A 23,947-nucleotide genomic window follows, 5' to 3' on the forward strand; every position below is an offset into this window, starting at 1 on the left:
TGGAAAGCAAGCTTTTAAGCTCCCAGTTTGCTTGAGCACTACGGTAAACCTTCGATGAAGCATTCAACGGGGCACAGATTCGTGTTTCGAGCGAAAGACCGAATTCGGAAAGAAACCCCAAAGCACGAGAAATTCAGAGCAGATGGCAAATGTACGGTTTAACCAACGATTTGCGCAGCAGGTTTGCCCGCTAGCCACCTTCTCTGAGCTGGAGCTGAAGGAGAGCCGTCCCTTGCTTTTCAAGCGCTCAGCCCGCTCCGTGTGCCCCTCTGTCCCTCTGTCCCAGCCGGAGCAGGGCGCGATCCCGCCGCGCTCCCAGCCGGGGCTCTCCAGCTTGCGCGGAGCCGGAGCCGGGGAGATGCGCCCGGGGGCTGCCCCTGCCTGCGGGTAACGGATCGCTCCCCTCCCTTGTGGGAATAAGAGTAGAAAAATGGCTTCTCTTTTATTTTGTGTGAGTTTCTGCGCGTGTTTGCTCCCTCTCCGTGCTCTGGGTACTGGGAGCTGTGTTTCCTGCGCTCCGTGGAAAGTGTCGCACCAAGGCGCTGTCGCTTTCCCACGGCAGAGCCAGCCTGGGCAGTGAGTCGGTGGTGGTACGTGGATGTGCTCGGGGCCCCTCTGCTTTCTCTCGTCTGTCGGCCGAGGCTCGCTAGGAGTGCGTGTGGAGATATGCATGGAGGGGAGGGGGGGTACCGGCGTGACCGGGGAGGGGTGGCGGGGGAGAGGGGAGTTATTAGGAAACTTTGCTTTGGCTACTCTCTATCCTTGGGGCTGCTTGGCGCCAGCACCCTCAAGTTGAAAGGAAAACAGCCATTCTCACTTCCAACTGCCCACTGAGATCCTTAAGGCGACAAAGACACAAAAGTGAGTTTTATTTGCTGGTAAGCCAGAGGCAAGAAAAAAGAAAAGCCAATTCCCCCTTAAAAAGAGCCGACAAATCCTTTTTGCTCTTTTGTGTGAGCTTTTCCTATTCACATGAAGCGTTCATCCGTGTGATTCCCAACTTATTGTCATTACTTAGTTATTAATTGTTCTCATCTGGGTTTAATTGAGCAACCAAGGACTTTAGCCCAAGGGTCAGGGGGAAAACTTAAAGCAAAGACATGTTCAATAGGAATCCTGCGCTTCGAATATCCATCCCGAGTTAACATAATGTAAAAAAAAAATAAAATAATAAAAAAATAGACAAAGCAGAGAGATTAAAGGGTCCCGCTTTGCTCGCACCGCAGCGCCCAAAGGTGCAGGCGAAGGGGAGCGGTGCTTGTGGGGAGCCAGCTCAAGGCAGTCCTCGCTGTTTAAAATCTCTCCTGGATTTTTAAGGGCATCTTTACAGGATAAACCCAGCCTCCTGCGCGATTAGATCGCCCCAAACCCGCGGTCTAATCGCGCAGAGGCTAAGTTAGAGAGAGAGATAAGCTGAAGATATCCAGCCTTTTTCTGCCAGAGACACAACGTGGGAAAAAGTCGGCACAGAGCTTTCCCGCTCCGGCGCGGCGTTGGGCGCTGGGGTCAGGATCACAGACACTCATTTGCACAGAGAAAAGAAATGATCGCGAAAGAAAGCCAAAGGGGTTGGGAATAAAGTACAGGAAAAAAAAAAAAAAAACCAACAAAAAAACCCCACCACCAAACAACCACAAAAACCCCAAACTCACCCCAGCTCAAAAATGACTGGGCAGCCAGAGCGGAGCGAGAGATGAGAAGGGGGATTAGAGCAGCGAGTTCTGGAGAAAGTGACTGTGTTCAGGTATGTTGTTTCGCTGAGTTATTGAAAGCATCATTGATATTTAGGAGATGATAAAAGTCCCGCCTCGCCCCCAGCTACAGTCTCGCTGGAGCCACAGTGCCTGCAGAAGATTGCCGAGCCTCATTACAGCAATTATTTTCCTTCTAACTTTGCTTCAACCTTAACGTTTTAAATTGCTGGAAATGAAAGCAGCGGGGTGGGGGGCGGGGGAAAAGACAGAAAGAAAAATAGAGTCCAAATTTCTCAGAGGCCATTCCTTGAGCACAAAGATAAAGCACGAAATTGATAAAAAATTAAAAAAAATAATAAAAGAGGGGTGCTGAGAAAAAGAAAAAAGGGGAAAACAACGCTTTCCCTTACCCGAGGGATTCTCCAAACCACACCGGGTGGAGCGGCGCACTGAGAAGTCTCAGGGCACAGCCGGCGGGGAGCGCGGCGAGGCGGCGGCGCCGGTGCTGGCGGGCTCGGCAGGCGTGGAACCGGGGCTGCGTGTCCGCCGACCTTCCGCGGGGTCCTCGGCCGTCGCCAGCGGTTTCCTCGGGGCCGTGGTCGACAGGGAGTGGTTACCAGCCGAGCCAGCCGATGAGAGCTCCGGGGCGCTCGAAGCCCCGAGGATGGGCAGGAGAGACGGCGCCCAGCGCTCCCGACCGTCAATGCCGCGGGCTCCGCTGGCCGCCGGGCCCGCACTCGTGCCCAGCACCATCGTCCCCACACCCCATCCCCCGACCCATCGCCTCCGGTGCTGACACTGCCTCGCCTTTAGCATGCTTTATCCCCTTCTTTCTTCAGCAGCACCCAAACCCCGACAGCCCCCTCTCCTCCCCACCACCCCAAATCCCGGCGCTCCATTCCCCCGAGTATTATCGGCTGGCAAAAGGAGCTCTGGGGAAAGCCTTTGATCTTGCTCTAGGCTTGGCACTGAGATACGGGGCATGTCACACCCTCCCCAGTGTCCACAGCCCTCGGGGGCTACGGCCGGGACCTTCCCAGACACAGGCGGCTGGAAGGGAGAGGAGCAACTTTTCTCTTTCCTAGGGCTAAGGAAACACGGCTGATGCCGGACCTGCTGGGGGAAGCAGCAGCGATCACACACACCCTCAGGACAGGGATGCGGCAGGAACTGCTGGCAAGGAGCAGTCAGGGGAAAGGAGCAAACCTCAAACAGCTGTGAGGACAGGGCAGCTCCGGGAAACACAGACAGCTGAAAACTCAGCTGCTGTCTCATGATCCAAGGCTGAAGTCTCCTGGAGAAGAGGGAAAACGGCTAATGCAGCCAGTCCCATTCTCATCCCCCGACACACAAATTTGGTCTGTCACCCCCCCCACCCCGAGAGAGCAAAGAGCGAGGAAACAAACTACATCAAACAGTAGCTTAAAATTAATTTATTTAACAAATATAGCTATAATATAAATGATAATAAAATTTCAAATATACAGTATATTACATAGTACACAGAGCCCCTTCCAAAGGAGCTGGTGGAGGAACAAAGAAAGGTAACAGACAGCGCTGTTACATGGGGATGGGAAAGGCCATTTTGCACTTCTGCCTCTTGACCTTGCCTTGCAGAAAGTAAGAGAAATGTCCTGTCTTTCAGTCCCCTTTTTCCATTTCTCTTCTACAGTTCCTTCCCCCATGGCAGAGGGCTCTCCACAGGTTGCAGCTAGACCCAGGGAAGTGTGACACAGTTGGCCCATCACCACCCTGTGCCAGGAAGGAGCTGGGGTGATGCCTCAGGCTTCTGCTAGCTCCCCAGGACTGCTGAGGAGATCAGGACAGTGCTGGGGTAGGGGCTCTGCATCAGAGGGGGAAGCAGAGAGGTCAAGCAGAGCCAGACTGAAGAAGTCTCTGCCATAGAGTCCATGGGAAAGTCCACAGAGAAGAGCCGGAGGAGCAGGGAGGGATTGTGTGTAGAGCCAGCGGGAGCAGACAGCCAGCGGTGCTGGGCTGGGCTCAGCTCAGGCTCTATGTGAGGTGGTACATGCTGTATCCCACATGCGCCGTGTACAGTCCCACAGGAGCCACGGGCAGCCCCGCACGCTGAAAAGGGCTGGAGGCACCGTACAGGGAAGCGCCGGCCACTGCCGGGCCGCCCAGTGGGAAGGAGATGCCGAAAGCAGCAGGCGGGAGCATGGGCTTGGCTGCCATCTTCAGCTTCTCCAGCTCGGCCTCCTGGAGCCTCTTGGCCTTGGCGCGGCGGTTCTGGAACCAGATCTTCACCTGCGTCTCGGTGAGGCTGAGCGAGCTGGAGAACTCTGCCCGCTCGGCGATGGACAGGTACTGCTTCTGCCGAAACTTCCTCTCCAGGGCCAGCAGCTGCGCCGTGGTGAAGGGCGTCCGGGGCTTCCTGTTTGTCTTGTGCTTGCGCAGGGTGCAGGCTGGGGGGCTCAGCCGCCCTGCGTCCAGGAGCAGCCGGGGCAGAGGGGGAAGGAGAGAGACACCTTGGTTAGCAGCGCCCAAACACCCCCGGCCAGCAGAGCCCCCACCCCACCACAGCTGAGGTGGGGAAAGGGGGAAATAAGGTCCCACATGAAGCAAATTGCCCCAAACCCACCAGGGCTGCCCAGGGCACACTTAAGATTGCCGTCTCCCATTTACAATAAGGAGAGCTGTGCTTTGTATCAGGAAACTCTGACTCCATGGAGAAAAACGCAGCAAAGCACAGGAATCAAGACATCCACAGACCCTGCAACCCCTGCCTTCATAGCTACCCCAGCTCATGGAGAAGAGACGCAAATGAAGGGAATGACCCTCCAAAAAGAAGAAAAAAAAGTCCTGTACTTTTTATTGGATTACAGGAAAAAAAAATAAACAAAACGGGCTGGCTTCTCAGTCTCACACTCTCTTCATTAGGCCCCTGGGAACCGGATTAAGCATGTAATTAATTACGAGGTTTGAATTGACACTCATGCTCTATCTACCACTCTTCACCAGTCCGCTCCTCTCCTCTTATTCAAGATTTCTAAGGGCTTAAACATCCATCTGTCGCCGGCTTACTTAGCAACAGCAATTTTTACTTTGCAATTTAAATAAATTAAACTGCTGCTTTAGTCTACACAAGTCCTGTCGGGAAACCTGCCCTTCTCCAAGGGACAGAGAAAACAGCTCTCTTTGCAACTTTGCTAAGGGCACCCCAAACGCTGTGGAGAACCTCAGACCACGGTCACCCCTTTCCACGGGATCCCGGGCAGGGAGAGAGCGCGACCGGGCCGAGGGCAGGCGGCCCATGCTGCCCAGAGCGGCGCTCAGCAGACACTGGAAATTATTAACGGGCTTCTCTGATCTCGGCTCTCACGCTGCTATTTGCGTTAATTTAGATCGCTGTATTAAAGCAGGAAAACACTAATTGTGGCTCTTCGGACTTTGGAGATGCACCATTTAAGACAGCAGCCGGTGGGGCTGAAGCCCGCAAAGCTCCCGCTTATAGAAAACCGGTCTGTGTGGATCCTTATGGAACTATTTGAGCCACTGAGAAAGCCTCAGCGGTGTTGAGTCAAGATTTGTGTAGCTAGTTCGAGCCCCAGGTTAAATTAACAGGCTGGCCGTGTTGCTTTTCCTATTCCCCCCCGGTTAACATTTGGCACAAGATCTCACCCTGGCACGGCCGCTCTTCCTGTGCGTTCGCAGCTATCCCCCCGGCTCCACACTCTCGAATCCGTTCAGTACTTTGGACGGGCCGAAGTGGCCCAGAAAAGTGCGAATAGCACGGAAAAATACACCACGAGAGACAGGCAGGGCTAAAGGGACGAGAAACTCCCGGCCGCCCGCGCAGCCTTGCCCTCGGTCCGCCCGGCCTCACGGGAAGGTCGCCGCCGGCCCGGAGAGCTCCCATCCCGCCCGCTCCCGGACCACTACTTACTCGGGGGAGGCGGCGAGAACCGTGGGGTTTGCATCCAGGGGCTCCGCTCCTGCTTCTCGGGGCTTTCCGCCTTGACGAGCGTGTCTTCGGGCAGCTTGACCAGCCCGCCGACGGAGAAGTGCCCGCCGAGGGGCAGGGGGGACGGCGGGGCCTCTGCCGACAGCGCGCCCAGACGAGGGCTGAGGCTGGAGCGCACGGCCGCCCCAGCGCCCGGCGGGGGCCCGGCGCCCTCGGGTCCGTCCCTGCCTCCCGGCTTCCTGTGGTCGGCCATGAGCGCCTCCACGCTGAACGGCAGCAGAGATGGGGAGACCTTGGGCTTGTCGCTTTCCTCCTCCCCGCCCATCGCCGCCGCGACGGGGAGCGCGCCACCGCCGGGACTGCTGAAGGCGGATGCGGGCAGCTCGTCGCTGCGGACCCCGGTGGGCGAGGCGGTCATATCCACAGCCGGGGCCATGCAGGGGCGGCCCGCCGTCGCCACCGCAGCGCCGGGCGGGAGCGAGCAGCGCCGCCGCTCATGGGGCCGGGCCGTGAGGGGCGCGGGCAGCCGTCGGCGCGCTCCGGCCCCGCGGCGGCGGCGCCGCCTGATAAAGCGGCGCGGGGCAGGCCCCGCCCAACCGGCGCGCGGGGGCGGAACCGCGACTCCCCATTGGCTGCGACGCCGGCGGCGCGCGGGGGGGGCGGGGCCGGGATCGCCGCCGGAGCGTCCTGCGCGGCCTGCCCGCCCCGCCCCGCTTCCCCTGTAGCGCTCCGCTCCCCTCAGCCCCGCTCCGCTCCCCTCAGCCCCGCTCTGCTCCCTACAGCCCCGCTCCGCATCCCGCAGCCCCGCTCCGCATCCCGCAGCCCCGCTCCGCTCCGCTCCCCACAGTCCCGCTGCTCATCCCCCAGCCCCGCTCCGCTCCCCACAGCCCCTCTCCGCATCCCCCAGCCCCGCTCCGCTCCCCTCAGCCCCGCTCCGCTCCCCCCAGCCCCGCTCCGCTCCCCTCAGCCCCGCTCCGCTCCCCTCAGCCCCGCTCCGCAACCCCCAGCCCCGCTCCGCTCCCCGCAGCCCCGCTCCGCTCGCCTCAGCCCCGCTCCGCATCCCGCAGCCCCGCTCCTCTCCGCTCCCCACAGTCCCTCTCCGCATCCTCCAGCCCCACTCCCCAGTCCCGCTCCGCTCCCCACAGTCCCGCTGCTCATCCCACAGCCCCTCTCCGCATCCCCCAGCTCCGCTTCACGCCCCAGCTCTCATCTTAGGCGCGAGCGAAGAAGGCCGGGTTGCCGGCGCAGCGCTCCACTGAGGGGATGGGAAGGCTCAAAACTCGGGGAAAAAAAGTACTAGGGTCGGAATAAAAATGCCGGCCTTTCTGCTCGTAGAGCGCGAGGGAGAGAGCCCGAGCCCGCTCTTCTGCAAAACCAGCAAATACCGGGCTGTCCTGTTTGTGACCTCTCAAAGGGAAGGAGAACTTGCCCGTTCCGCAGTCGTTTTGTGGGTTCTGTTTGTTTGTTTGGTTTGGGTTTTAAATGAACGCCGGCCCTGCGGTGTGTTCGATGTGACTCTGGACATTTATTAGCGTACCCGCATACACAACACATAAATTGAGCTACTTCTCATGCTATAGATGTGTGCGTGTCTGCAGATAACGAAATGTTCGTTCGCGTAAAAAAGGAACATATAAGCCCCTGAGCCCTAAAAGTCCCGGCTATTTTGTTTTGTAAATTCGTTTTACGATCCCTTATCCCCGCGCCCAGGACGGATGTGCAGTAAAACGGAGCCGCTCTCTAATAACGGGATTGGCCGCTCGCTGAGAAAAGTTTATTGATAGCTGCAGGGCTCTAATCTCCTCGGAACACAAGAGCCTCTTGCAGTCATTTAAGGGCAATTATCTAAACGGGGAGGGACAGCGAATTCCCTTTCCTTTTAACTGGACCCTATAAAGATGGTAGATTAGGCGCATATAGATTATGAAATGAATTGATATGATAGACATTTTATTAACTGATAAGCAACAGGATCTGATTGAAATGAATTGTCCAGCGCGCAGCTCCACACACACTTATCTCACACACGCGTGAGCATATGCCCTTGCGGGGTGCTTCCTGTGTCCTGCACGTACATCACACCCTCCTCCCGCATCTGCTGCGCTCACGGATGATCCCTCTGCCTGAAGGTGATTTGGAGGCGCTTTGGGGGCCACTCCCGCGCATTCCTACACATGAAGGTGAACGCGCTTTGCGCCCAACTATTCGCCGACATAAGGCTCGCATTGGTACATCCAGCTGCCCTCCTGCTCCGTACCGCCCTGCTGAGCGCTCCTGCGAGGCGGGGGCAGCGGTGCCGCCCGGCCCAGCCCAGCCCAGCCCAGGCGGCTCCGTGCCCCGCCGGTGCCGGTGCCGGTGCCCGCAGCCTCCCCCGCGCCCCATCGGGCCGGGTCGGGCTGCTCAGGGGAGAGGGGGGTGTGGGGGGGTGCTCGGAGAAGCGGCTGCATTGCTAATTGCGAGAATAAACAATCTGTCACGATTAGTCAGTGCCTCTAATAGGCAGACAAGTGATGTTGTTTTTAGGCGCCAGCAGCGGTCTGATCAAAGGCTTCAGCTGGAGGGGGACTATTGAGGACGTTAACCCGCATCAAGGGAGCAAGGCGCCTTAGCCCTGGGACATCGGCACATTCAGCCTGACAAAATTAGTTTGCTCTACCAATCACACGACATTTTCCCAAAGCCCGGTACTCGGCATGAAGATGCACCCCCATCCCACCCCCGACTAAGAAAACACGCACATATATCGATGCATCGTGTTTCACAGTGTCACGGTGTCCCCTCCACCCGATCCTACAGGTAGGATCTTGTTTTGTTTGGATTTTAAAATTATTATTATTTTTTTCCCTGATTCGAAACTTAACCATGCAAAAGAAGAAGTGATGTGTTTTTCAGCCCCTGGGCTGAGTTCGATCTCACTAAATGATAAAAATCTGAAAATAAAAGTTAGAGCTGCTGGTTTTTTCCCTGCCTCTCTTTTCTTTTGTACAATGATTTGATTTGAACATTGGGATGTTGCTGAAGTTTGAAGAGATGCGTGTGTGTCCCATACCGAGAGCGCAATCCCGCTCTCATTTAGAGTTGACAGAATGAGATAATTAGCTCTTTATTTATCTCCCAGCAATGAGCGCTTTGTGTTTACATTTCTGTCATACTCGCTGGTATTTCAATCACTGTACCATAGCAAGGACTTGATCCTTATTCACATGCTGGCTTTTCATCTCTTGGGCTGAAAACGAGATGCCAGTAAAGTTTCTTTCCTTTCTTCCTCTTTTTTTTTCCTTTCCCTTCTTTTTTAATGAAATCTACAAGTTTTAAGTTAGGAATGGAGAAAACAAATCTGTAAAACGAAATCTCCCTCAAGATTGATTTCTGTGTTTAGCGGGAAATTTTTAGTATCCCAGCTCTTCCTCCCTTGCTTACTGCGCTTTGGGTGACCAAAACACCACTGGATATTAAGAACATTTTTAGTACCTGTTTCGTGTTGTTGATAGTCTGGTTTGCTTTTAGGTGCTACTCTTATTTGCCTTCTTGGGCAATAAGGAAAATAGGAGGAAAAGGGCAGAGGGAAATAGGTGACTTTACTGGTGCTTATTCCAGTCTGGTGTTTTTATTGGGTACCGCGGCGTTTCCCCGAAGGCACTTGTGCTAGATAACAATATTGGGCAATTAGCATCCTAAACAGTCCCGTTTCAATATAATGAATGTGCTAGGCAAAGCCATTACCCATAGCATTTTATTTCGGTGGGAATACAACAAGGGCTGGGAGGAGTGCGTGGGGGATGGGGGAAAAGGACAGGAGGCAGCGCTAAGCCAATTCAGGGCATTGTCTGCCTTTTGTAAACGTTATCTTTGACTTAAAGGCAGAGCTCAGAAAGGAGAGGGGTGTTGTTTTTTCCTTTGTTTCTATTTTATTTCTCCCGAGACAGCAGTTCTTAGGAGACCAGACAGTCCCGCAGGACACGAGTCGGCTTTGGGGACGAGCAGCTCTGGGGCAGCTCCGCTGCGCCGGGCACAGCCTGCGCACTGCCTACGCGCTCCCTGCGCGCCCTTTCAGCAGCCTTGCTTCATCTCTGAGACACTCAGCCCTGGGGGCAAAGAGCCAGAACTGTCGCAAGTGTTAAAAATGTCCCGCGGGCTTTACAAGCCTTCAAAGCCCTTCAAGTGCTCAAAGCCCTCCTGCTTTCGTAGCTGGTCTTTCGCAAAAATGCGAAAACACCTCAGTCCTTTTCTTTTTGTCTTTTTTTCCCCCTCTTTTTTCTTTTTTTCTTTTTTCCCTTCCCCTTTTATTTTCCTCTTTCTCTTTCCCCCTTTCCTCTTCTGCTCAGACAAAACGTAACCCAAACTACTTTTAAGGCACCTGGACTGGTCCTCGGGAGATCACCAGGAGCGGTTTGGAAGGACAAACTCCAGTCGCCGAGGCGTCCCCGGCTCTTTGAGGGTCGGAGGAGACGGGCTGAAAGGAAGGCACTATTTCAAGTGGCCTAAATTAATTTGATCGCGACATTATGATGCACTTGGAAAAGATGAAAGAAAAGGCTGGCCGTCTCCTCCAAGATCTCTATAATTATAGATAATATATCCTATTTCAAAGCAATTAGCTCAATCAGGCGTAACGAGGCACTTTGCTGCCAGGGAGTAACAATGCCTTACGGTTATTTAAGCTTCAAGATGTCAAGCAGACTTCGAGACTCTGCTCTGCCCAAAAGGGAACTTGGCTGCCTTGGTGAAAGCCCCATGGCTAAGGCACTGGTTTCCCCTTAGTGACAACACTCCTATTTAATTTAATATATATTTTTAAAAGCCTCGCAAAGGTGTCGGCTCTGCTGGAGAAGAGCACCTCTCCTCCAGGCGCATTTGGGGCCGGTGCCTGTGTGGCACCACCTCTGCCCCTGTCCGCCAGCACTGACCTGCCTCACCTCGCCCCCTCGGTCCGGGATGCTTGTGCCCTCCGAGCCTTCCCCCCCTCGGTGCCTTTCTTTCGTTCGCTTTTTGGGGTGATTCCGTCTAAGTCTCACGGAGTTCTGCAGGAGCAGCCGCTGATGGGGCGCACTGCTCGATGAGCAGCTCCCAGCCCCAGTGCAGCCCTCCCTGCCGAGTCAGCGCCTCCTCCCAGCCTCCAGAGCTTTACCCTGCCCTCGCCTCGCTTTTACCTGAAGCGCTTGCAGATGGCAAGCCCCTGAGAGCCCCGAGAGCATCTCGTTAACCGCGAGCGGCGGTTCTGCCGGTGAGCCTGCCGGTGTGCGAGGGGCTCTGCGGTCACACCGAGAGGGCAGCGCTGCCCCAGGGCAGGAGCCCTTGTCCCGACCCAAACCCGCAAGAGGGGCGCGCAGAGAAGGCGATTTCCCCCTGCCCAGCAGCGGGGCCGTGCGTGCGGGTTTAGGCCAAAACGCCGAAAAGCAACTTTTCCCCGTTCACCGGCGCCGCTGCATCCGCCGTGCAGAGCTGCTCCCCGGCTGCCCCGCCACAGCTTGCCGTGCCCCGGGCGTTCCTCGGGGCTGCCCCGGGCCGGGAGCTCGGCGGGGCCACCGGAGCCTCTGGCCAGAGCCGCACGGCCCGGCCGGACAGGCCGCCAGGGAAGAGCCGTGCTCGAGAGAACCGCCGCCGCAGGAAAGTTATCGACTGACGACAAGCCTGTCAGCGCTCCTTCCAGGGATTTTTACTGCTGGGGGTAACCGAAGGGAAGAAAAATTAAAGATAAAATTAAAAAAATGATGCCCTAAATGGATAAAGCAGTTCAAGGGGAAGAGGAGGCCGGCGACGCGAACGCGAACTAGACAAAGTTTAACCACCCCTCCTTCTTCTCCCCATGCGCAAAATGGAAACCTTATTACATGATTCACTGTGAATCACTAGATTGAATGCGATCATTATGAGTGAATGATAGTCGGAGCTCCGCTGGCCTTTTTTTTCCTAGAGGCAAAAGTATAAAATATGAAGGATATAAATGATCTTCTCTCTGCTCTCTCATAAAGGACATTCATTCAAAACCGCATTTTGTCTCTCTCAATTGCTTCAGTCCCCTCGAATTCCACAACCATCAAGGTAGATTATGATGAGTCCCAGTTTATTTGTCTTCATGTCCTTGTTTATTGGCGGAATATCACGAAGTGTAATTTGTCCCAAATTCTTTAAGATGAGAAAATAGTTTGTGGTTGAAGGAATCCATGGCAGTACTGCCAAGGCAGTCTCCGATGCTCAGAGCAAGTTCATTATCGTTATTTTACAGCATTTCCATATTTACTCCTCATTTCTCAGGAGTCTTTTACGTATCGTTGCATAAGAAAAAGATTTCGACAGTTCTAGTTATGAGATTTCTGAGATTTTTTTACAGGCAAAGCCAGTTTACAAAAGCTGTATTGTTTGACTGAGGTCTGGGTTTCCATTTGGGGTAATTATTGTATTCCCAGTCTTCTTCTAATCATTTGCTCACAAGGACAGGTTTTTTCCCTCGCTTTTTGAAGAAGATGAAATACACCAAAGTTGCAAGACTATTGAAATAATCCTCCCACTTCTTTGCCTATTGTGTAAAAGCTATTTCTTACATCTTTAAACGTCTGGAAAATATGTGGCACAAAGGACCATATGAAAACATACAGCACAGTAGAAATGCATGTCACCACATTTTGAAAAACTCCACAATCCTGATCTAAGGCTGATCCCACTAGAGAGGTGTGTGCAGGTCGAGGGGGGGCAAAACACAAACCAAACCCACTTTTCGGAAGGAAATACATTTCAGCTCTATAATAATCAGCTCCTGAGGAAAGAACGTCTGTAGAAGGGAAAATGAAGTGAAAGCAAAGCCTGTGTGCGTCAGGGTCGCCTGTGCAGAAGGATTTCCCCTCCAGCTGCTGCCTCCAGCTGCAGAGCTGGAGGAGGGCTGTGAGCCACGGCCCCACAGGCAGAGAGCAGCTCAGCCTGCCACACGGCAGTGGAGCTTGGCAGGTCTCCTCTCTCCAGCACCCCTTTTTCACCTTCCTGCTGGCGTCACACAGCATCCCAAGGCAAGACTGCTTCTCCCCCTTTCCCTTAATTTGCATCTGTAAATCTGAGTCCCAAAAATAACTCTCTAAACTCACAAGGAACAGGTTTAGGGGGAAATGTTTATTTTCTTCCTCTGCTAAGATGGTTCAAAAGTGATAGCCTTAAGCCAAAACCTGCCACTTAGGAAAACATATTCGTGCAAAAAGATATAGAAGGATTTTAATTTCCTTGTGTAAAGGAAACTACAGCTAAACAGGAGAGTAACTGGTGTCAGATATCTTCCAGACTGAAAAACAAAACAGCATTACACTCCTGCAACTATCAAAGTCATTCTCAAGTATTTGAAAACTGTCCTGATGATATATAACCCCTGCTTAGGAACTCCAGTGTCTTATTATTTTGGCGATGAGATCTCACCACATCCTTTTGCTGAGTGGCCACCGATGGCTAGATATGATACTGGGACCTATGTCATTCTAATAAATCAATGTAGCCAAACAATTTCCCTGCCAGAGGAGGAGGGGAAAAAAATTCCAAATATTTTGTAGGGAAACTGAATTTGTCTTTTAGAAAGCTTACGTTCCTCTTAGACTTTCCATCAACCACAAGCATAGTCATAATCTAAAATGTTCCTGTCTTGCCCGCTGCTGAGCTGATTAGCTTTTGGAGCAGGAGAGATAACATTTCTAGACACTGATCTGCCTTGTCCTGCCTTCGTGTTTTTCTCAGTATGAGTGGTTCTGACATTGTTTGCATAGCAAGTGTGGGCTCTCTCTTGGTGTTGGGTCACTTTGCTTTTCAACAGCTGGTGACTTTTCTGTCTCTCAAAGCAGGACTTATTTCAGCCTCTCAAAGAGCATCATGCATCTTGCAATCCATGGCTTTAAGGTGCAACACCCTCCATGCATGCTCCAGCCCCTGCAGGGCCAGCCCAGGTGGCTGTGGATGTCCAGTCCAGACACACAGGCTGCTGCCCACCTCCCTCCTCCCCTGCCAGCAGCACGGACCACACTGTGCAGGAAAATCATGTCCTGACACTGGATCCAAACTCTGCCAGCTTGCAGTGGCACCAGATGCAGTCTGTCCCCTGCTGTTAATGGTCTTATTCCCCTTGGATGGATTTAGCTCAGTTTGATTTTTGCTTCTGAGACAATCTTAACACAGAGGCACAAGGAGGAGGTTCCGACAGCGGGCTAAGAAGGGGCATATTCAACACACGGAGTTAGTTATCTCCCTCAAGTTTGCTGGTGTTATTTTGCAAGTCATTTCACCTCTTTTACACAAAAGTCTCTCATGAGAGTCTACCCTTTACTAGTTCCTAAGTGGAGCTGCAAACCCTGGCAGTAGGTGACATACGAGTGCACACACACACACACACACACACACACACACACACACTTCACATCCTGACTCAAACACTGTGGTCTCTGGGGCTTGGATGTGGGGGCAAATCAAAACTCACTTGACCCAGCTGCAGCTATTTACAGGAAAAAAATGATGTGCAACAGCGTCACAGGTAAATTCAGATCCTTCTCTCTAGCCAACACAAGTAGCTAAATGCCAGTGACATACAAATCCAGGGATAGAAAAAGAAGTGCCACAGGAGTATACACAGACCTGGCAAGGAAGGGAAGCACTACATTCACTGATAGTGACAGGGAACACCTCTACTCCAGAGGAGAGTTTGAAAAATAAGGGGTGGGAGGGAAGGAGGAGAAGGAAAAAAGTGAAAAAGGAGTACCACGAGCATCTTGGAAAGTCACCGGAAGCTTTGTTCTTAGGAATAAATCTGGCTTCTTGTGATTCCCTTTCAGCAGTGCTGGCTGGGAGCCAGCTGGGTCCCCTGGAGTCCCCCTGGCCTTTTTGTCTGGAGCCTGGGAATCTGTCTAGAGCACTAGGCTGGGGGGACCAGACTTGTATTTGCAGGAGGGGTAGGCTTAGGCAGTGGCCACATAGAGGAAAAGGGGTTTGTAGTCCTCAGACCTTTGGGAGGATTTCTCCAGGACTGGTGGGTGGGCAGGGGAGATTATCCCTGCTTTGGAGGCACTCTCAAGGGAGGTGTGTGGACTAGGGAGCAGGAGGAAATGCAGGCTGTTTCCAGGCCTGAGATGCCAGAGCAAATGGGGTGGGATGGAGGGATGGAAGGGAGTGAGCAATGCTCTCTGGCCCTCACCCAGCTGGCCTGTGCAAGTTGTCCCAGGGTGTCTCACCCTCCCCAAGATACTGCTGCAAAGGCAAATGCCAAATAAAATGATAAATTGCTAACAAAGAGAACAAAACCAAAAGCCTTGGACCCATGGAATGTTACATTTCTCTTGCCCCACTAGCCCTTTCTTTCTGAAGACTTCTTTTAGGGTGATGAAAACTGGGCTCTCAAAACTCCCTGTCAGATCCAAAGATGCTGATTGGTATCTTTACAATACTTATGGTTTTTCACGCATGATTGAGGCATTTCCAAAGATTTTATTCACTTATTCTTTCAGATTCAGTTGTCCTGGTACGTTATTCTGCCTTTATTTTTGTATTTTCTCCCTCCCCCTTTATGACCTTTAGAAATAAAATTCAATTTATTTGGCTACTTCGCAGACAAAATCTAAAGCCTGCCTTAATTTGTAGTTTACTAGCCCTCTGATGTGAGACTACATAGAGAGCCCCTATCTGATCAAATGGCTGGTACCCTGACACAGTCCAATTATGTGAAAATATATCCCTGCTTATCATTTCAAATATCGTATAAGTGGAGAAACTGAAGTAGCTCCCTGTCTGTTTGATTTTCCTGTTCAGACACACTTGTTTAAACAGGCACCGTGAGACTTTTCTGTCATCTTGGAGGAGTTCAAAAGCGTTTTCCCCTTGAAAGCCCCGAGATGGTTGATGGTGGCCACCCCCAGCCAGCTCCAGTCAGGCAAGGCAGGGATGTTCCCTGCAGCTGAGCACGCTGCCATCTGGCCACGAAATGCACCTGTGGCCAGGTATATCCTCAGGTATCTCCCTGCAATATCCTCCTCCTGCTCTGCACCCCCAGACTAACCCTGCTCCTGAACTGGTACCCCACAGAACTCCACATCCCAACCTGGTCTCTCTGCATCCCTCTTCCCCACCCACTTAATGATTTTTTTCAATTTTTTTATAATTTAATGGGAGTAGGTTTCATTGAACTCAATGATAACACTTAGAGTTGAGTATATAAAATAGGTCTTCAGGATTTTAAGTATTCTTATGCTTCCCATTTCTAAGCATCTGCAACAATTATATCTTTAGTAACCTGACAAAACTGATTATCCATTAAGGCATATGTATTACTGGAAAGACATTGAGGAATCATATTTTCTACTGATTTCCTTCTTTTTACCTTTTTTTACTCCCTTTTCACCCTGAATTGTAAAGATGCAATAAAATTTACTTTTTCTTGAAATGCAACTATGGTTAGCAACTATGTTTGATAGAGAAGATTTCCTCCTTTTACTTTGATCTAGTTTTGTTTATGTTTTTGTTGTGCCTGGGAAGACTGACATATAGTGCTGGCTAGGTCTTCCTTTGCGCTTCTCTGTGATTCTTTAAATCAAACTATGCCTGAAAGGAGCCAGTGTATAAGCAGTTGAAGTGCTCAGTTTTTATTTAGAGTGCTATTGGTTTGCAGGGTTGAGAAAAACAAATTTCTTACAGAGGGAAGAAGAAACTTGTAGACATGTTGAAGCAGACTGGAGAGTCAGAGATATTAATAGCAAAACCAGTCAGAAGCTTCTCCAGACAAAAGGATGTCAGAACCAAGTGGGAGACATTCCCTGGCTCAGCACTGTAAGGGCAGGGTGCTATTTAAAGAATAGCTTGCAATGACATTTTTCAGGTGTCTTTATGGGAGCTGTTGAGAGTACTCAATGACTGAAATATAAAATACAAAACAAAACAAAAACTCTCCTGCAGGGTGCAATCCTCAAACACAGAGTACTCTGAGTTCCTGCCTGGATCTGGGGGAACAGAATAACTGAGAGGACTCTGCAGAGAGCCAAGGGCACTCCATACAAAGCCAAGTGCTTATCCCAACCTGGAGTCAGGCTTCATTTAGAGGAGGGCTGAGCTGGCAAAGCTCCAGGGCCCAGGGGCTGCTCTTAATTCACATATAAGAGACCATCTTGCAGACGATGCTATCTTGCAGAAGGCAGTGAAACCATGCAACGGTAGGCTTGATCACAGCATTCTGGTTGCAGTGCTTGAAATGGAGAATTGTACTGTAGAAGTTGCAGTCTTCACATCTGTCATCACCCTGAGGAGTTTCTGGGTTCATTTATAATGTTTAAGGACTGATGGGAACATCAGATGCCTTAAAATGATCTCCTATATACATTACAGGCCATTTAATTTCATCCAGTTATAATAGCATTGAGTTTAAAAAGTGTGTACTTGGATAAATGATAGCTTCCAAAAATGTAGCTGCTCTTAAGCTGGAAATACTAAAATATGAAGAAGTAATCACTGAAATTCAGAGATTGTTTCAGCTGTTAATTGCATGAGCAGTAAGCAGCCTGTTTTAACTCCAGTATAATTCTCTGTCCTCAGCTTTTGTGTGTTGTTCTATATGACTATCACTGCTGAATTAAACGATGTGTGATCTTTCCTCCTGTGAGGAGATGAAACACTGTCTCATGCTTCCTTTTAGTAAAGAAGCACCTGGATGGAGCTGTTTCTCCATCTATCTGCCCTTGTTCCCAGTCTCTAGACATGAGGCTTGGGCTTGCTGTTACCCAGTGCACTTCACTTGGATGGTGTACAGTGATGCTGTTTGAGGCTGTCCACACTTCTGCTCCTCGTGTCTCAACACCAGTGAATGTCAGATCTATCACTGAGCAGTCATCCCACTGCTTAAAGCATCAACAATCTCCCAGGAGCACCCATACAGGTGGTGCTTACGAGTTATTCAGGTGTTCTCATCATTTACTTGAGAAGCTGGGCTTGCAGGGCTTCCTGCAGTCCTCCTCAGGGTGTGAGGGGTGGAGAGGCATTGCCAGCTCACCACAGATGAACCTTTTTCTGCCCTTGACACCAGCCTTGAAGGGAAAACCCTGAAGCAATTGTCAGCCAGATTTGGATACAGAGTCACTTCTGCTCCCCACTCATGTCTTAAAAACTCATGGGATGCACCATAACTTGCAGATCTATGAAAGGACATTGTAGATCCCTGAGGTAATGGCAACAGCTAATCTATTACACTCTAATTCACACCCTGCACTGACTTATCCATCTCTTTTCCTCCTCCTTAAAACACTTATGTGTGGTTTCTCTGGTGTGCCTGCCAGCTGGGTCAACAGTAAACATTAAATAGGTTCTAACGTTCAACAAGCAATGCATGTGTTATCCACTTCTGTGGAAACATACATTTACTGCAGGCCTCATGACTTTTGCTTTACCTCTCCCAGCATTTGAGAGCAGTGGCTTGTTTGAAGGCAAATGTTCTGTGGCAGGAGCTGACCTTGTCCTCACTCTGTCTCCACAGCACCCTTTGCTGGGCAGTTGGTCCCAGCCAGGCACAAAGCCATTGTGGTGTGCTGCAAACACAGGGGCTGCCATCCCCTGGGCTCTGCTGAGTGTGTGGGATGGAAACAAAGCTGGGGTTTGGTGTGTGATTTTTGGAATTGATTGTCTTTGCTTACTGTCCTAATTTCTTTGCATGTCAGAAAGCAACATGGGATAGGAGGATCAGGAGGGAAAGGTGGGGAATTCCAGAGAGGGGAGGATGGCCACACTCAGCAGTAGCAGAGTCTGGTTTCCAATGCCACAGGGAACTCCAGTGAAATGTTTCTCCTGGATGTGGTCAGAAATCTCAGTTTGAGCTGCACTGCCACAACAGCTATGCAGCCTGGCAGCAGGGTGGGCAAAATCCCAGGAATGGGCTAGTGGCAGCTGTGGAAGTGCAGCAGGAAAGGCATGGAGGCCATGAGCATGAGTTTGGCTTCCCTGAGGTTCTAGTGGGCAGGTCCATTGTGCTTATTCACATCACTGAGGGAATACACAGGATCAGGGGAAGACAGTGCCCTCCACTCTGTAACATGCACTGGAAGGTAAACTCAGAGTTTGCCACTTCATCCCAGAACAAAACCAGGCCATTTCCTATTTTTTGTTTGTTTGTTTTATTTAATTTTCTGTTATAATGTCCCTGCCATTTCTGGACTGCAAGGGACAAATGGATTTAACTTGGGGCTCAGTTCTGAGGTACAGAACTCCTTTTTCTAAGTATTGAAGTGCATTGACTTGCAGTCCATTGACTCCTATAAGAGGCTTATTTTGGTCCTGTCTGTGATAGCAAAACCTCCCTGAAATTAGCAAATGCCAGCCTGGAGCAAAAATCAGCTCAGCACAGAGGAAATCATTTTATCTGAGGGGTACTTGGTATGGGCTTCAGTAACAGTTAAGGGAAAAATATGGTAACACTTAAGAGTTCAACAACAAACAAGAGCAAGTCATGGACTTGTTGCAGTTAGTGTAACCCCCTTGAAGTCTACAAGACGAGAGCATGGGAGCTAAGAATCTGTCCCTCTATCCTATGGGCAGTCTTGGATCAGATAACACAGATGTGTTAGATTAAGGACAGAACCTTATAAAATAAAATACTGGCTGCACTGGGAAATTTTTTTTTCCTTTTCTTTTTTTTAAAAATCTGTTCATTTAAACATTAAAACATAACAACAAAATAAGCATAAAGCAGAGCAGAGAGGTAAATCAAAGAAGTTGATGTACTCCTCCAGATTTGCACTCTTTAGACTTTTTTTTTTCTTTTTTTTTTCTTTTTTTTTTTTGTCTCATGCATCCAACTGGTTTAAAGGTCTATTCTCTTTGTGGTACATGCATGCACATAACTACCATTGATGTAGAGTCTCCAGGTGATTTGATGTGCATTCCACATAAGGCATGGTGTCAAGTATATGATCCCCACACAAAAGAGCTGCCTGAGAACCACTCTTTGGAATATTTTTTTTTTTTTTTAAGATTCCTTTGCTCTACATCTAGAATTTAGGAGATCAGAGTGCCTAACCAAGCAGTGGAACTACCACTGCTACTCTTTCATCAGCTTTGATCTGTGTCAATTTATGGGGGGGAGGGGTGCCTGATGGGAAGCAAAATTTCAAATATGGGTGCAGTCTTGCAAGATGTTGAATATTTTGTAGAAAAGTAATAAGAAAGAAGTAAAGGGGCTTAAGATTTTTAAGCAAATCAAAAGAGGCAAGCAGGAGTAAAAATATGTGGTTTTAGAAAACACAAATTGAAGAAACCATTCCATTCATCACTGTATTTTCTCTGTTAAGAGGTTTTAGGTCTGCAGTGTAACTCATTTTGAGTGCCCAGTCTAGAGCAAGCCTGCTGTCCTCTCCACTGAATACTGCAAAAGCAGCTATCCAGGCAATCACAATTCTTGTGAGATACAGACATTCAGCAAAACTAGCAGGTGAATATGCCCATGCCCAGCAGTTGATTTCATGCAGGTGCCAGTCACAAAGTTAGTCAGGATGCACCAAGACATGCTTTAAGGGTGGACTAAAGCTATTTATCAGACCTCAAGCTTTCTATTCTGGTTTGATATATTGTCCTTCCATGGCAAATGCAATTATTTGAGGGTAGGATTTTTGTACAATGAAGTAAGTGGTGGCTTTTTCAGGTAAAACCTAAGCCCAGTGTTCCTATGTTTCAGAGACAAACACCAACAATCTTTGTTGTAACAGATTTCCTCTTTCTCTCACACACACACACATGCAGGCAAGTGGTAGCCAATTAGAACTGTGATAGAAAAGCTTCTAAATTAGGGTTAATTTTATTGTGTCAGCAGACCTTTCCCATTTTAAACCAAATAATAATTTGGCCCTTTTGGAGCAGCTGTAAGTGTATAATATTTTGAGTTTTCCAAGCCTCACTTCCTGTCTTGTGTTCTACTCTCCCCTGTTTGAAAGAAAAAGCAGAGTGACTGGAAAAAGGGATGAAGGGCTTGGAGAAAATTGGGGTGCATGGTTTGAGGGAATGAAGGGAGTACACAGATACAAAGAGGGCTTGTGACAGGAGCTCAGCAGAACACTGGAAACAAAAAATTACGAGATTCATATGGATATGCTGTAGGTTTTCTTTCATGGGGAAAGAGGAAAAGGGAAACTTAGATGGTACTGATTTATTTTTTTGTAAGGAAATTGAGCTGGAAAGAATCACATATGGTAATAGTCCTCAGAGCCCTCTGATCTAGCTGCTGTCTGAAAGATTTTTTCACTGGAAAATATACACTGGGATAAGACAAAATCAAATGCTATCAAATTTGCTTAATTTTTTTTCAGTCAAATTCTCCTCTAATTCAAAACCATCAGAATATTTTCTTTTCTACTGATAACTACTCTTCAACACGTCACTTTTAAAAACATGAGTAACTAAAAAACTAAACTCAATTTTACATTTGAACAAATTGCAGATTTTAATCTTTTTTTTCTGCTTGCCAAGGGAAATTTTAAATTAAAATTCCTTCTTCTCCCCTGATTAAATTCACAGCTTAGACCCTTCCTTCTGCAGCATAGCTTCCATTTCTATGTGAATCTTTCACAATTCAAATCATTAAGGAGCACAACATGTTTCAATTTCAGTGTCATTACTGTAATGAAACACCAAATACATGCTGTTGGGATGGTCCCTCTATCAGAGACCACACAGAAACTCATCTTTTCAGGTGCTGAAACAGAAAACATATTTCAAAGCCTCCATTTTCCATCTGACCCTGAGCCTCATGGATTCTTAGCAGGACAAAACTGCAGGAATTACCTGCAGTATGAATCACAAAACCCACGATGGGCTTTATCAGTTGCCAAAACACTTGTTTGTTATCAATAAACACTGGCAGAAATCAAAGGGCTCATCTGGCTGTGGGGCTGAGGGTGTTGAGATGGGGCTGGGGAGCAGGACCAGCAGAGATGGGGAGGGAACTGCAAACAGGGAGAGCTGAATTACCAACATACTTATCACCTGCTACTCCATCTCCTTTTGCAGGACTGCTGTGGGACAAGCTTAATCCAAGCAAAGCAAGAAGCAAGGAGGAAAAACATTTGCAGCTTCTGACTTATCTAAATCATGATTTCAAGAATGAGTGTAGATATGAACTACAGCACTTCCACAAATGTATTTCAAGTTGTAACTACCCTATGTAAAGTGTTGGTGCAGTACCTCCTCAAATTGATGACCAAAATCCTTCTATACAGATTATTGTGATGTATTTAATAATCCAAATGAAGGTGCAGCTTTATTGTAGACTGGTTTTGAGAATCTTTTTTTACAACATGAATACCTATCATACACCTGCAGAAGGATCAGTAAAAACCACTCTTTTGTTGATACAAGTGCAATGTAGAAGGATTTGTTTCTACATATCCCTTAGGACTATATTTTACTTTCAGTGCTTTGATTTAGCAAACCCAGAAATGAAACTTTACTTAGTGGAGAGCTTTTCATTAGCTAGCCTGTGTTACACACACACTGAGGTAACATTATCTATTTTAAAAAAGAATACTTAATTTTAAATAAGGTTTGGAAGGCAGAACATCAGAAAAAAACTCAGAAATACCTTGACACTGCCAGAAATTTGTTGACAGGTTGTGGATTTTTTTTAATTATTTCTCTCTTTAGTTTTAATACGAAGAATACTTTTCATGAAAAAACATGATTGATCTCTATCTTGGAATTCATATGCTTCACTCAATTATGCCGCGTTTGAATATAGCTTGTCATTTATGACAACACAGTTATTTCTTTTCTTAGAAATGAATAGAATGACAAGAAAATCATTAGTGTGTGGGTAGAAGACCAGAAAATAGTGGAAGTTGTTGCAAAATTCTGACCTAGAATTTTGTGCCCCGCCCTGAAGATTATTTCGCTGAGAGTTTTAACAATTCTTTTCATCACCTGCAAAGTTTTTCATTACAAAATGATGAAATGTTCCTTCTGCTTTTTGGAGTTCATTCTTGCATCTGCACGGTGTAAAGAGAGAAGTCTCCATCCTCCCCAGGTCTTAACTCCAGCAGACTGAGCCTGCCAAGATCTGCCCACACTGTATCTGACCAGTAAGCCAACTTCCCACTGCTTGGAGGAAAGGATAAATCCTGTTAAGCCATAGTGAGCATTCTAGGTCACTGTTGTCTCACATCCATACTATCTCTTCTTTCTATGCTTTTCTTCTTCTAACATTTCAGACAGCTGAAAACCAGCAGGGTTTTGGGTTTGCAGGTCAGTGGCAGTGCCATGACTGACTGTGCTGGGAAGTGGGTCAAACTCATGAAGCAGCTTCACAAACATTAAGGCATTTGGCCAAAGTAGCTCTCAGAAAGTGTATCTAGAGTTTCAACAGTTTTGAAACTTAGAAATTGTGTTATTTTGCTTTTTAATTGTCCAGAATTGAACTTCTCCACGTGTAGATGGGATATACCTATTCTGCTGTGAGTCAGTGTGGAGGGGAAGAATTCAGACATAAATAATCTGTCAGCCCAGCTGCCTGGTATGAATTCAGACAAATATGTTTAACCAAATGTGGATGCTCCAGAGGGTGTTCTTGTGGTTACTCCAACTGCTTTCATTATACTTTTATATTAACAGTGTGTCTGCTCACCATGTGTAATAAAACAATTTCTGAGGCTCAGCCTCAGAACATGGGGCTCATTCACTGTCTTGGATAATAGCCTTGCTTGTTTGCACTGTTCTTATTGAACTTTCTAAATATATGTCATTTTCCTTTTCATTCTAGGAGTGATTGTACATTACAGCAATTACAGACAAACCCTTCCAGACAGTTTGAAGACCAAAACTTTCTTTGTGTGGAAGTCCAAAGGCAATTATTGGCATTACAGTTTAAGAGAAGCATTCCATCTCCCTGATGCAGCAGCAGTAGCTTTCTGTGGCATGTTAAATAAAGCAATTTGCCCTGTAGGAGACTAATGCATGCAGAGTCATGATGAAAAAAAAAAAAAAAGAAAATCAAACAGCTGCACTGAAAGAAATAGAAACCTCCTCTTCAGAAAGATACAAAACTTATTCTGGCACTGTTTTAACTGAAAGACACCAAGGAATCTTTAACCTTTGCCTTAAGCTCCTTGACATTTCATATATTGCTTCAAGACTGAGATTCTGTAAAGACACAGGCGTGCTAATTATCAGTCAAATAGTTGCTTTTTAACCAAAAGTAGTTGATAAAAATGGAATATGACAGTGCTTTCATAACACATGCCAGAATATAGAAGTCAGTTCAAGCCAACTTTTTGTTCTCATAGTAGTTTCCATTTGCAGAAAATAAGGCAATTAATAGGCTTGAGCTAGAAGTACTAAGACTTGGCCTCGAAAG

At 48.6% G+C, this 23,947-nt stretch overlaps 1 protein-coding gene across 1 annotated transcript; it reads right to left on the minus strand.

The window, feature by feature from the left end:
• Window positions 1–3,559: 3,559 nt before the first annotated feature.
• Window positions 3,560–6,179, minus strand: MSX1 (msh homeobox 1). Its single transcript, XM_085059804.1, has 2 exons — window positions 5,602–6,179; window positions 3,560–4,138 (listed from the first exon to the last, which is right to left on the minus strand). Exons 1-2 carry the CDS (start codon window positions 6,053–6,055, stop codon window positions 3,708–3,710), a joined length of 885 nt encoding a protein of 294 aa, XP_084915930.1. The 5' UTR covers window positions 6,056–6,179; the 3' UTR covers window positions 3,560–3,707.
• Between the last annotated feature and the right edge of the window lie 17,768 nt (window positions 6,180–23,947).

Source organism: Lichenostomus cassidix, chromosome 4, assembly GCF_008360975.1.
Source record: "Lichenostomus cassidix isolate B80296 chromosome 4, HeHo_3.0, whole genome shotgun sequence".
Lineage (NCBI taxonomy): Eukaryota > Metazoa > Chordata > Aves > Passeriformes > Meliphagidae > Lichenostomus > Lichenostomus cassidix.

Excerpts from the sequence above, each read along its gene's own strand:
- MSX1 (XM_085059804.1), bottom strand. The coding sequence starts at position 6,055 with ATGGCCCCGGCTGTGGATATGACCGCCTCGCCCACCGGGGTCCGCAGC. Across the intron at positions 4,139-5,601 it reads GTTCTCGCCGCCTCCCCCGA|GGCGGCTGAGCCCCCCAGCC; the intron begins GTAAGTAGTGGT and ends TCCTGGACGCAG.